At 39.5% G+C, this 12609-nt stretch overlaps 1 protein-coding gene across 3 annotated transcripts in view; it reads left to right on the top strand.

Moving 5' to 3' along the window:
* The window catches only part of LOC121961116 (lymphoid-restricted membrane protein), a 48716-nt gene that overhangs the window by 6520 nt on the left and 29587 nt on the right, over window positions 1-12609 (top strand). For all 3 annotated transcript variants that reach the window (XM_042510984.1, XM_042510983.1, XM_042510982.1), the window contains exons 5-17: window positions 1795-1853; window positions 1966-2041; window positions 3593-3751; window positions 3839-3956; window positions 5274-5324; window positions 5482-5559; window positions 5819-5875; window positions 6391-6450; window positions 7028-7092; window positions 8592-8685; window positions 9662-9805; window positions 11361-11462; window positions 12192-12343. In XM_042510984.1, coding sequence (XP_042366918.1) covers window positions 1795-1853; window positions 1966-2041; window positions 3593-3751; window positions 3839-3956; window positions 5274-5324; window positions 5482-5559; window positions 5819-5875; window positions 6391-6450; window positions 7028-7092; window positions 8592-8685; window positions 9662-9805; window positions 11361-11462; window positions 12192-12343 — 1215 coding nt within the window. The remainder of the gene's footprint in view (window positions 1-1794; window positions 1854-1965; window positions 2042-3592; window positions 3752-3838; window positions 3957-5273; window positions 5325-5481; window positions 5560-5818; window positions 5876-6390; window positions 6451-7027; window positions 7093-8591; window positions 8686-9661; window positions 9806-11360; window positions 11463-12191; window positions 12344-12609) is intronic.

Below are 12609 nucleotides of genomic sequence, written 5' to 3'. Positions count from 1 at the left end.
GGCCTTAAAGGACAAATGACAATTTGTAAATCAGGTACTGACCCCAAGTTTCATTGAATTAGTAAAGAAAACATTTTTTTCATTTGCCTCCGAGGAACGAATAATCCAGTCTGTCTGTTTGGGAAGTACTGAGCATACAACTGGATAAATGAGATTTGGATTGGACATTACAAAAGTCATGTGAGAATTTTTAAAAGGATGTTTTTCTGTTGTTAAACCTGGCCCCCTAGTTCATCAAGAATTTTCTCAATATTTGGAGTTGTCATTTACCGGATACATTCAAGAAAAACAAACTTTTCATCACAAATTCCAGGTAACCAGGTGTGAATAACTGATGAAAAAAAAAAAAAAAAAGGCCATTTGGGGTGTGAAGTAATCCTGATCATCCAGCAGTACTGTTCTGTAGATACAGTACATGCTGTGACCTTTCTGGTCAGGGACTTGTCTTGCTGAAGTACCTATTTCAAATTGCAGGTGTGACAGTTGAAGTTGACCTTTAAAAACTTAAAAATGTACCTTAGAAGTATGAGATCTGGCACAGTTTCTGAGGTGAAGAGTTCATATGTGCAGCAACGGAAAATGAACAGTTGGTGCAGTTATTGATTTCATTTTCTGTGAAAGTGAGTGAGGCACAAAAGGTGAAAATGCCTTTGTTTTTGCACCCTAAAGTGCACCAGATTTTGCTTTTCTGTTTTGTGTTTTTAACGTATGATTTATCAATATCTTTTTGCCGTAACGTGTTTTCCTAAACAAGATCTGCACTGTGACTAAATAATTTGCTTAATTTGTTCCACATATTGGCTCTTTCCTTCTACACATTTGTCGTTAAAGAGTCCCCAACCTCTTTAACATGGCATGAAAAGGCAAAGACAGCTTGCACCATCTGCACCAGTCCTTTGCTTTTTTTAAATTTTTTTTTTTTTTAGAAAGAGTCTCTCATATACAGTTTGAGTTATACAAGTAGATATTGTGTAGGCGTGTTATGTATCAGATGAGAGATTACTGGTGAGAATGTTTACCCAGTAGTTTCAGCTGGGTGCATTTACATTTACAAGCTGTCTTTTGTCTCAGAGGCACTGCACCCTGTGCTCTGTCAGGCCTATATGAAATGTGCATTTGCCATCTCTGGTTTGCTATGACTCAGATGGTAGATTCAAATTAAAAGTCACAATAGTTATATATATATATATATATATATATATATATATATATATACTATTCATGTATCTGTTATGCAAGTAGTCACATTTTGACCAACCTGAGAGATCTGATGCATCTTAGCCATTAGGTTCTGGTGTTCAAAAATTGGCCTGACGTGTGGGCTGTAAATAAAGCTAAGATTTCATACTTTGAAGGGCTGTAACTGCTGTGATAGAGCTCCAATTCTGGTGATGAGTCATCTTGTTACTGGCTACATCATAGGGTCCCTGCGTCAACTGTGGGTGAAGACATGCTTATATATATCTCTATATATGAAGTGGCTGACCACACAGTAGTATAACTGCAGATGAGTAAGGACTGTGTGTCTCAACTAGCAAGCTCCCTTTGCAGTACGGACAGGGTCTGTTTGTACATCATGCAGAGTATGAGTTTCAGACTAAGCAGAGAGCTGCTTGTTTTTAGTTCTCAGTGTACCAGGCTCCAAAAAATATAACAGTTCAATAAATCATTTCAAACATGTTTTCAGGAGTCTGAAAGCAACAGCATAGAGCATGACTGATAAAGCCTTTTAAAAGATTGTGAAAATCACTGATCTTGCACATTTTGATGTGAGATTTCTCTGTTGTATCTCAGGGAAGAGCAAGCGGATGACATCACTCAGGAATCTGTCAAATACAAAGACAGTCTCTCTGGTAAGTGTGCATATACACTCATATTTGCTTTTCATTTCCTTGTATTGCACACGCATCTTATTCTGATAACCTATATCCTATATTATTTTTTTGTATTTTGTATGTGTTTTAGCTAAGAGGTCGATGCTGCTCAATATGACCTCAGGAAGCTTGGAGGCCTTTGGGGGGGAGGCATCCAGAGCAGAATTGTAAGTGTGTTTGAATTAGTGAGCGTATGTAACGATGTTTGTGTGATTTTGAACCAGCGTACTTGTTTATTTTTTGTGCATGATCCCCAACCCTGCTGTTGACTTAGAAAACTATGTTGCATTAAAGTCTATGCAGGGGTTAAATTGTGATTTATGAAAGGGGGGACCCTCCTGTGAGTAGACGGATGCATTGGGATTGGGATCCTGTGGGAAATCTTGGGGGAGCGGGTTTTAACTTTGCTGCGGGCAGGATTGGGTGGGCAAAAAATAAACTGTGGGTCAACAATTTTTGGAATACAGTTATATTGGAAGCACTTTTTCTGATCAATGCATTTAAAATCTTTCTCTTTACTGGCCCTCTGTGTGTGCCTAAGAGTGCATATGAGAACATGCAAGCTCAGACCAATCTCAGCCAGTAGTTACTTGTGCTTATGACATAGGGATCGCCATAGCCTACTCCCTCACTACTGTTGCAGTTATAAAATGCTGGATAAATTCTTCTTTGGATTACAATCCCCAAAAAATGACTTGTTTCACTCTTTGAAATGTATTAGTTCAGTCAGATAACATTTGAAACACAAACAAAAGCAAAAAATAATAACAGAAGTAACAATAACCATTTCTGGAATTTTATTTACACTAAAAAATGATTAAAAAAAAGGGGATAAACTTTTGCATTTTTTATGTAGGTCAAGGTTGCAACCACAACTGACTGCTGTACATATGTGAACAGCTGTCTGCGACCTGAGTTGAGCACCCCCTCTTTGGGCTTAGGTGTGGAAGGGTGGAAACCCAAACTGCAGGAGTGGGTGGTGATGGTCACAAATCCAGAGCGTCCCATGAATGACTTTAGTTGGGGTTCTGGATATCAGCGGGGTGGTTTGCACTGAGCACGCTGTCGACAATTTTCCTTGGGCAGTATTTCTTCAGTAGAAAGTAGTTAAAATGAAAAGTGTAGACGATGTGTTCTGTGGGTGTGGAAAGTCCACAGTAATAATGCCACTGTTTCTGGAAAGCAATGCTGCTTTCAAGTTTTCTAAACGTCATTATTTTTGATGCTGTACCAACAGCTTTGACAGTGCTATTGTCATACGGAGCATTGCAGCTTTGTTCTCACTGATTTCACAGTATAAACTTGGAATCAGTGTGCAACAGCTTACCTGTTACCGGTTTGCTGTGCAGAGAAGCATTTAGGTTAATAAGGCTGCTTTGAGATCACAATGTCACATAAGAAGATTTAAATAATGAATCAGTTTACATCTGCTGTACCACATGAGGTAAATCACTCACTGCCCCTCTCACACTTCGGAGACACATGCGTCAATAATGCTGCTGTGTGATGACTCCATCTATTTAATAAAGTCAAAGAAAAAGAGCCTACATTTTTCATTTGTTTGGTCAGCATGAGACCATGTCTGAAAGCCAACCAAAAGTATGAGAGTGGGCAGTGCTGTGGTAATGAAGAAAACAGTGTGATTTGGATGACAGGAGGCAGCACTCAGCTCCAGTGGTCCCAGTTTAACCCCTGCCTGTGTGTGTTTGTCTTATCAGTGAGACGTCAGAGCTGGTGTATTGCGTTGCCGACCTTCAGATGAGCAACCAAAAGCTCCAGGAGGAAGTGAGGAAGCTGAAGCAAGTGGTGGACAGCATGGAGGATGGCAACCAGAAACTAGCAGAGGAGAATGAGGAGCTCCGCACTCAGAACAGGGTGTAAGATGTATTTTCATGCAAGTGCAGCACAGATTTAAAGTAGCGCACCATGGTTTGTTGACTGCATCTGTTTATCCTCTCGCACAGTCACCAGCAGCTGGCCCAGAAGGAGAAGATGCTGAAGGAGGAGGTGGAGGAGATGAAGGCCACTCTGAGCTGTACGGAGGAAGGCAGAGCTCGTGCCTCTGCACACAGTAAACATGTGGTCAGTCAGACTCAGCAGCACAAAGAGAACCTATAAAAGTGCACTCTGCTTGCATGCTTAAGTGCGTACATGGTGCATGTGACTGTTGATTTATTACAAGAGTTTCTTTAAGTACACTAGACACAGTAATGTTTAGACAGTAGTGTTTTCACAATGCTGGAAATTCTAACTTTGATATAATACCTTGAGATATAGATATATTTTGTACCATTAAATAGCACAGGCAAACATGTACATTGAAATGTTCTGTCCTGCTTTGCAGACCAAAAGTCAAAGCATCAACTGCTGTTGAATTTGGATGAAAAATGCTGGTGTTAAACATAGCCTTGCAAAGCTTGAATATAGAGCCATGTCAGCCATACAGAATGCATGGAGGTCATATACATGATAATACTATTAAGTTTGGAAAATGTTTAGCACCATCAGAAAAATGATGAAAACTTCAAACAAGGCTCGGTGTGTCGGGGGCTTTCATATCAGTGACCTGGGCCTGAATCCAAGAATTAGTGTGAACACTGTGCACCGTAACTCGGCAAAGAATGCCAATCAGTGCCCAAGTCCACTTGAAAAAGTATTCTTGAGTATGGTTTATGTGTGTTATCAAGTGTGAACACCAACTGTACCAAAACACAGATGTGGATTTGCTATTTAACAAAAGCTCAAGGCGTTTTTGTTCGGTTATGAAACAGTCTTAATTTAATACAGATGCCTTTATATCAGACGGCAACAAAGCCCGACGCAGACAGAACCAGAACCAGCTTCGCTGCTGCCTTCAACCTGCAGCCAGAGCCTCCGGCAGGAGATGTAGAGCTTTTTTCTTGGCAACAGCAGCTCCTTCACCCCAGAACTTCACCCCTCTGCTCCACCAGTCCCTGCTGATGACAGTCTCAGGGGCAGCAGTGTTCGTCTAGGGTGTCCTTTTCTACCCTGTTAGCTCAACAAAACTGTCACGTAGATGATGACCCTAAGTGTGCTTGGATACAGAACAGCACTACTTTTGTAAAAGCATTAGGGAAGTGGAGAATGCCCACAGTTGCACTTGGGCACAGTACCAATATTAAACTTAATATTAAGATGCCCTTAGCCATAGTTGGCACTCTCCCAATAAAATCCACATCCTAAATTACATTCAGCTTTTAAATAAAATGGTGAAACTATTCAACAAAGTATCACAATTATAATGTATTTTACAATATCTTAAGGAATTTTGGTAGACTGACTTTCTACAGTCAAGCTGTCAGGCTGTTTTAGAGCAGAGAATTTAGGACTGAAAATGTTTTTTCACTCAGTGCTATCGATTGAATTTCTTCTTTTCAGGAGAGAGAGAACCAGAGTCTCATTGCCAAGATTGCTTCTCTTCAGGAAGAGGTACTTCACTGTCCAAAGAGAACTATTGTCTGTAAAATCAATTAGCTGACTTCACATTGCTCATCCATAGATAGCTCACAGAGAGAGTACACTGTTATGAGTTTGTTCATAAAAGGATGCGACCAGCTGCTCTAACTCCCCTCTGATGGCTCCCCAGAACTTCAAGGTCACCATGGAGACGGACGAGCTTCAGAGGAGAATAACAGAGCTGTGTGACATTAACGCTGACCTTCAGGTACTTTTTATTATTTGGCCATAATAATTTTAGATTTTGCTCTGCAATTTTACATCTCTACCTCTTCGCGTACCTCTCACACAGTGTTCCTCAATTATTCTTTTTTCCCCCGTCTCGCATTTTTGAGTGTGTATCTGCTTTTTCCTCACTCTTCACTGTTAATCTGTCTCAGGCGCATTAGAATTACTTCGTGGAACATGCTGCTACTGTTTTGTGCTCTCTTTTTGTCCTCATGCTACTGCCCCTTTCGTGTCCTCAGGTGCAAATACACTCTTTTGATGCTGTTGTTGGTGAAAAGGAAGCTGTTATTCTGGAGGTCAGTGCCTTATGTTTTATAATCCATATGACTTTCGCTGTAAAGCTATTTGCGGCTGTTCTGATCATTCTATACATAAAATGCCTGGAATCTATTCAGCTAACACCAGTTCAGTGCAAAGTTGAATCTATTTCATGTTTTTGCTTGATTTATGTTGCTTATTTTATCTTTGCTTTTTGATTTTTTGTTTAATGTTTGTTTACTTTTCTTGATTACATGACTTTTGTAGTTTCTTGTAATTCTGGGATTAGAATTCTTTTTTAAGCATAAATAAACCCTTTTTTATACTTTTGTTTTTGCAAACTTGTTTCCTCTTTTGTAATGGGTTTTTTTGTATTCCTGCTGTTTTTTTTATTGTGCAAAAAACAAAACATAACGAATCAAATCTTACTTGCTTCAGCTACCAATTTTATTGCTTACATTTCTCTTAAATCTAATGTCTGGGTGACGCAAACTTTTTTTTTCTTTATTCTATTTTTAAAAACTTGTCTTGTGTTGTTTGCTTCCTTTTACAGAAAAGCAGACAGATCAATGAGCTTAAGGTAGCAGTGGAGGAATACTCCTCCATCACAGAGGTCAGTGTGTTGAATTTCATTATATCCTGATTTCATTTATTAACAACCCCCACTAGTTTCTCTTAGATATTTACTGCTTTCACTCTTTTCTTGTTTTTAGCTGAAATGAGTCTCTCTGATTTCCTGTTTACAGTTATAAAAAAAACCCCTCATGTTAAATGAGATTTGCAAAAAGAGTCACCAAAGAAAGCATATCAGAAGTCTTGAGTCTTGATTACAACACCTCAACAGGATTGAAATATTGACCATGAACTTCAGGTTGTGATCTTACTTTTGAAAATATATGTGAATATTTTGGGGAAATACCAAAAATGTTTAGAGCTAAATGTGAAATTCTAATTTAACACAGACAAATCTCTGCCGTGTCCAGTGTGTTGGTACAATTATCAGCATGTGCGTCATTGGTATTTAAGTTGTTTAGACCAACTGTGGGAAATGAAACACCTGCTGTGCTTTCACACACAGAAAGGGAGTCAACAAATTTGTATCATTGGAGAAACGGTGGACAGCATCGTTGACCTCTGAATAACTAATGGGATGGACTGAGTCATGTCGGTTTCTCTGTTGTTGATTACAGCTGCTGAGGGCGGACAAAAGCAAGCTGGAGGCCCAGATGCAGATGATACACCCAGACCTGACTGGGTAAGTAAACCAAGAGTAACCAGGCAGGGCAGGGGTGTGAGATATGTAGGGCTGACAGACTACCAAGGAAGTAGACTAGGGCTGTGGAAATCATCAAAAGGTTGTGGCAAAGTGCAATATCCAAATTGCAGGAGGTGCTGTTGTTTTTGTAAGGGTAAAAAGCTGTCACAACACAATAAACCATTCTAAATTCAGCAATATGGTGCTACAGTGAGGCCCAGGCCTACATATCACACTCCAGACGTAAGGGAACGTGCTCGTTTGGTACAGACCCCAGCAAAAATCACATCATTATATTCAGATTTTTTTCTGTGAAAATGAAATGCAAGAAGTACCATCCACTAAAATCATGACCCATATCATAACCGCATTATCTGTCATAATAATCGGAATATGATTTTCTTTCTTTTTGCATAGTGCAGCCCTAACATACTTTTTGACACTATGAATGTATGGAGGAGAAACTCTTAAACTTTGTGTTTTCTTGGGGCCATTTTCACAAACATGCTGAGAATATTCTCTGAGTTCCTAATTTGGCCTAAAAATTTCTAGCAAGGAGTCCTGTCTTAGCAATGATTTAGGAAAATTCTCAGAGTGACTCCGAGCAAGGAAGGGACAGAAACTTTAACCTTAGTGAGGAGGTTTGGTAGACCCCGTTGCAAAATAAGACCATGGATGTATTGGGTATGCCGCATTCTTTCAAAAGATGTGATTAGTCGGGTACCAAACTAGATACTTTTAGGATACCAACCAAATTTTGTCTGTACTAGTGAGTATCAATTCACATTAAATAAATCGGTGCCAAATTTCGGTATTTGAGAGTGTATCTGGTTGGGAATCCTAAATTTGGACAAGAGTCAGAGTTGTCCTGAAACAGCTCCACAGAGCCAGGATTTACATTTCAACAGAGAAAGTCATGTACTGAAAAAAAGATTTGGAATTACAGGTACAGGAACTGGTGTCAGTACAAATGTAATGGGTTGCCCTTTTGTAAGCCTGCAAATTGTGGACACCCAGTGGAAATTAAATGAATTGCATCACAATATGAACCTGTGAAAGTGCAGTAATTAATAGTGTGATCACTCTGCTGATTGAAGGTTGAGACAGACCAAAGTCATCACTGCTGCACTGTTGCATTTTTACAGTTGCCAGATATCTTAAATTTGGGATCAATTTCATTTCTGGTATGACAGCGTTAATATGTTGTTTGTCCTCTGCTTAAGAAACGTTTCAGCCCCTTAAAAGTCGTCCTCCCAACTCCTAAAAGTTTTTCACCTGAGGAGCTCTGTTCAGGGCTACAATGCTTTTTTTAAAAATAACTTTATCTTTACCAGGACTTGGTTTTAACTGTAAGGAGAAATCGTAGAAGTTTCCAGGAATTTCTTTCTGCTCTTTGTACTAGGAAGTTTTGGAAAGATTTATCCATTTCCACCTTTGTCGAATTAATGTCTTTGTTTATTGTTGTCTGCACCCAACCTCTCCTCCCGCGTCATGCACAGGGCTGGTCTGTCCCTGTCGGTGGCGTACAGGTTGAATCAGAGCAGCTCAGGATCCCTACAGACAGAACTGGCTCTGGCACAGTCACCACTGGAGGTCAGCACTCCCTTACTCTCCATTTTGCATTTACTCACCTTTTCTTTGATGCTGTTTATTATTTATCTTGCTCCTTCTTGCTCTAATTCTCACATCTCTCATTTTGTTTTACATTCTTGCATTTATTTAAATTTTTCTGTACCTACTGTTTTAATTTCTGTTTTTCTTTAAATTCTTGACTGTTGCTACATCTCTTTGACATCCTCCTTGTGGCAACTAATTTGTTGCACATTGTTATGTAATCTAAGTTTATAGTACCCCTGATCCCAGTTATAGTTCAGAGAATTTTTTTGCCTACAGACAGGAAATTAATCGTCAAAGATTGCTCTCCCTCAAACAAACAGAGCTTTTCAAATAGTACACAACACAAAGCTCTGTCTGAACACCATGTGCATTCCTCTACATGTCGTTTACTTTCTACAGTCCATCTCTGTAAAAATTAGACTGATGTAAAGTGGTTTAAACCCATTTTGCAGAAGCAAAAGTATGCATGCAAATCCAATCCAAACTTGGCGCAGGCGCTGAAACAAACATGAGTAAAAAGTAAAAAGGCAAAAAATGGCTCGCACACTGTTGGGATCCAGTTATCACAGCACAACCACACCTCATCAGACTAGATTAAGCCCCTTAAAAGTCCTCCTCCCAACTCCTAACACTTTTTCATTTAAGGATCTCTCCTCAGGGATAAGATGCTAGTCATGTGACCAATCACGTGAACAAGATGCATGTCAGTAAATACATACCAATAAATAAATAATTACACATAAAATACATGTGTAAATATGTGTATAAATATCTGTATTGTATCTAGTTCTTAGTTGATTCATTATCTGATGAAAAATCATACAATGGACCACTCAGTCAATGTCCTGCAATGCCCATGGTGTCCTGTAAACACAAAACGGTTAAAAAAAATGTAAATATATCCATTTTGACCCTTGTAAATACATTGTAAATATGTTACTATCTCCTGCAGGGACCTCATGGAGTTGATTTGTCCACTACTATGAGCCTTGCTTCCCCTCTGGATGAGACGCTGGACAGGGAGGTGTTGCTGATGCTGCAGGGACCCAACCCTGAACACATGGCTCTGGAGTTCAAGAGCCTCCTGAATAAACTGGTAACAAAGTGTGATTAAGTGTGTGTGAAGCCCTGACTTGTACTAACAAAAATATTGACATTTACCTTAAACTGTAGTGGGCAATTGGCATCTGTAAAACAGCTGTTCTCTTGTGTCAAGTGTTTTATTTGTTATGTTTGATTGTAAATGTTACTCTGCTCCCATCAACACAAAGTCAACATGGCATCAGCTGCAACAAATGTGAAAAGCATTTTAGTAAAGACAAACATTGTTAAGTTTGGCTTCAGTTATCAATATTTTTTAAAGGTATTTAATTTTTTTCTCATACCGTAATGTTGAACTTTTGAGGCTTAACTTCAAGACTTGGAATCACATAGAGTTGTAGGCATTTTTAGGTGTATTTGGATGGTCTTCCCTTTTCAGATGAAACTCACTCAGACTGTGTTGGGGTTATTGTTGAGATTCACGTAAAGTTGACGATCACCTTGAAGTTTTCATCACATTTAATTACAACCAGGTTAAGATTAGATAGGTAATGCATGGCTCTTAAATGAATTCAGGTTGTATTCACAAATATTCAGAGTCTATTCTCAGAAAGCTCCTGAATTAGTATAAATTTTATCAAGGAGTCCTAGCCCAGAATGATTTAGGAAATATCTATGAGAAATTCTGGCAGAGGAATAGATAAAAACGTTTACCTTCATTAAGGTGTTTGGTTTACCCTCTTAGATATGACACACTCTTTTTACCCTTAAAAACCTGGATCAGCATCAGGTTTGTGCTGCGTTCAGACACCATTCACAAGCGACTTAACCCTGAAAACTGAGCAAATTGGTTTGCTTTGAAAAAGAAAATGATCAACTTGGTAAAAAATGTCCCATAAATTGCAAGAAAATTTACTTTAGTTTTAAAAAAGTGGGGAAGAAGTATTAGAAATGTCATTTCATTTTCTTGTTTGTTTTTGTTTTGTTTTTTTTGCTTAGATTCAGGTAATTTTCTTGTAACCTTTTTAAAATAAATTTTTGCTAATTTGGGGCCATGTCTTGTTAAATTACCTGTTGCCTCCCTCCCTATTTTTTGAATAAATTGTAATCCATACTTTAAAGGTCGCCTTTAAAATGTTTGAAAACATAGGCATACTTGCACAGTAGCTTTTTCACATTCTGATAGTTGTTACATTTATTGACTTACATGTATTTGCAATGCTGGTAATGTTGCACTAATTCTATTTGATATCAGATCTCTAATGAGCTCAGTCAAAAACATTATCCCTGCACGGTCTAATCTGTAGTGTTTCATGAAGTCGCTGTCAGTCAGCCTGTGGAGGACATTTCTCTTACGTCTTTCTCTTTTTGCCATTTTCTCCTCTGCTTTAGGAAACCGTTAAAAGCCCTTCTCCCTACTCCTAACAGTTTTGCACTTTAGGAGCTCTCTTAAAGGCTAAGATGCAGCACACAACAATTAGAACAGTTTGATGTAACAGGTTTATGTGTCTAAACCTCTTGTCTGTCTGTCTATTTTTGTGCATAAGGCATTTACCTTTCACTGTTAAGCATTTTTTTCTCATAACATGCTTCCTCTTTATGTCTCTCAGAAAAGGGATTTCAGAGAAGAAACCCACTCTGTGTTGTCTATAACTAGAGGCTTGCTGGATGACCGCACACAGCCAGCGGGCAACACAGACACAAGTGTCCAGGTCAGATACACTTTCACACACACTTTTAATAATAATACTTTTTTTGGGGGGGTGCTTAAAGACACTTAGCATAAGTTAAAATGATCATAGGATCTTTAAGCATCAGTTTCACAGTGTGCTGCAGTGTTAATGTCTGTATGCAGTCCTACATGTTTGCATATGCATATGGGTTGATTTCAGGCTGAAAAAGCCCATCTCGGTTCCTCTTTTTTAAGATATATATGAATCATGAAATTATATAAAGTGATATCTATCTTCCTTTCCCCACCTGTTGCAGTCTTTTTCTATCTATCACCGCCTATCTGCTCTTTCTCTCCTTCCCACACACTATCTCTCCTCTCTAGAGATCTCTCACTTATATAACTCTCCAAGAGGCCCCATCCAAGCAGTGTTGTTTAGTCAGTGTGTTGTAGCATGAACACAACCCACTTCCCTCCTCCCTCACTCCAACTTTCTGTATCTCTCTGTCTCTCTTTCTCTCTCTCCCCCCTCCTCCTGCATTGTTGCCACTCTGCATTCATTAGCCACGTACTGCCATACAGCAGTAAACATAGCAAATGAGATAGAAATCATTAGTAGAGCAGAGCTGTACCAGCACAACTCTGCCTTCTGTTCTTCGGCTGACATGGAAAGATTTTGTTTCACCTAGGTGTCAGAACTTTTCGGAGGCGTAAAAGACACCTAGCTGTTCAGGCCGCGCGGCTGACCCTCGGCCTTGTCTTCCCACAGACACTGCAGGCCGAGCTGGACGCGAGGAGGGCAAACTGGGCCCTCAGCCTGGACCAGCTGGCCCAGTACACAGACTCACTGGAGAAGGAGCTGATCAAAATGGCCAGTAACATGAGGAGGTCCCGCACTGAGATCCTGCACCTTTCAGTCCGGTGAGGAAAGCCTTGTTGTCTGCTCTCTCTGTGGATGTTGGAGTAAGTGGGCAGGCAGAAATGTGTGAGCTGCTGAACGTTGACGTGAGTGATGTTGTTTAAGAATTTGGTTTGAGAGCAGAGGAAGGTGAAAGAAATTCCAGAGGAAGACAGAAGAGAAGCTACTGACAGTGAATCTTGTGTTGGAAAATTAAAGGCAACTCGACTAAGGTAGGAAAACCTTTCTTTGAGGAGGAGTTATGATCTTATTGGTTAAGTTGAACCCT

This window comes from Plectropomus leopardus, chromosome 22 (genome assembly GCF_008729295.1).
Source record: "Plectropomus leopardus isolate mb chromosome 22, YSFRI_Pleo_2.0, whole genome shotgun sequence".
NCBI lineage: Eukaryota > Metazoa > Chordata > Actinopteri > Perciformes > Serranidae > Plectropomus > Plectropomus leopardus.
This window is presented reverse-complemented; position numbering and strand designations above follow the sequence as displayed.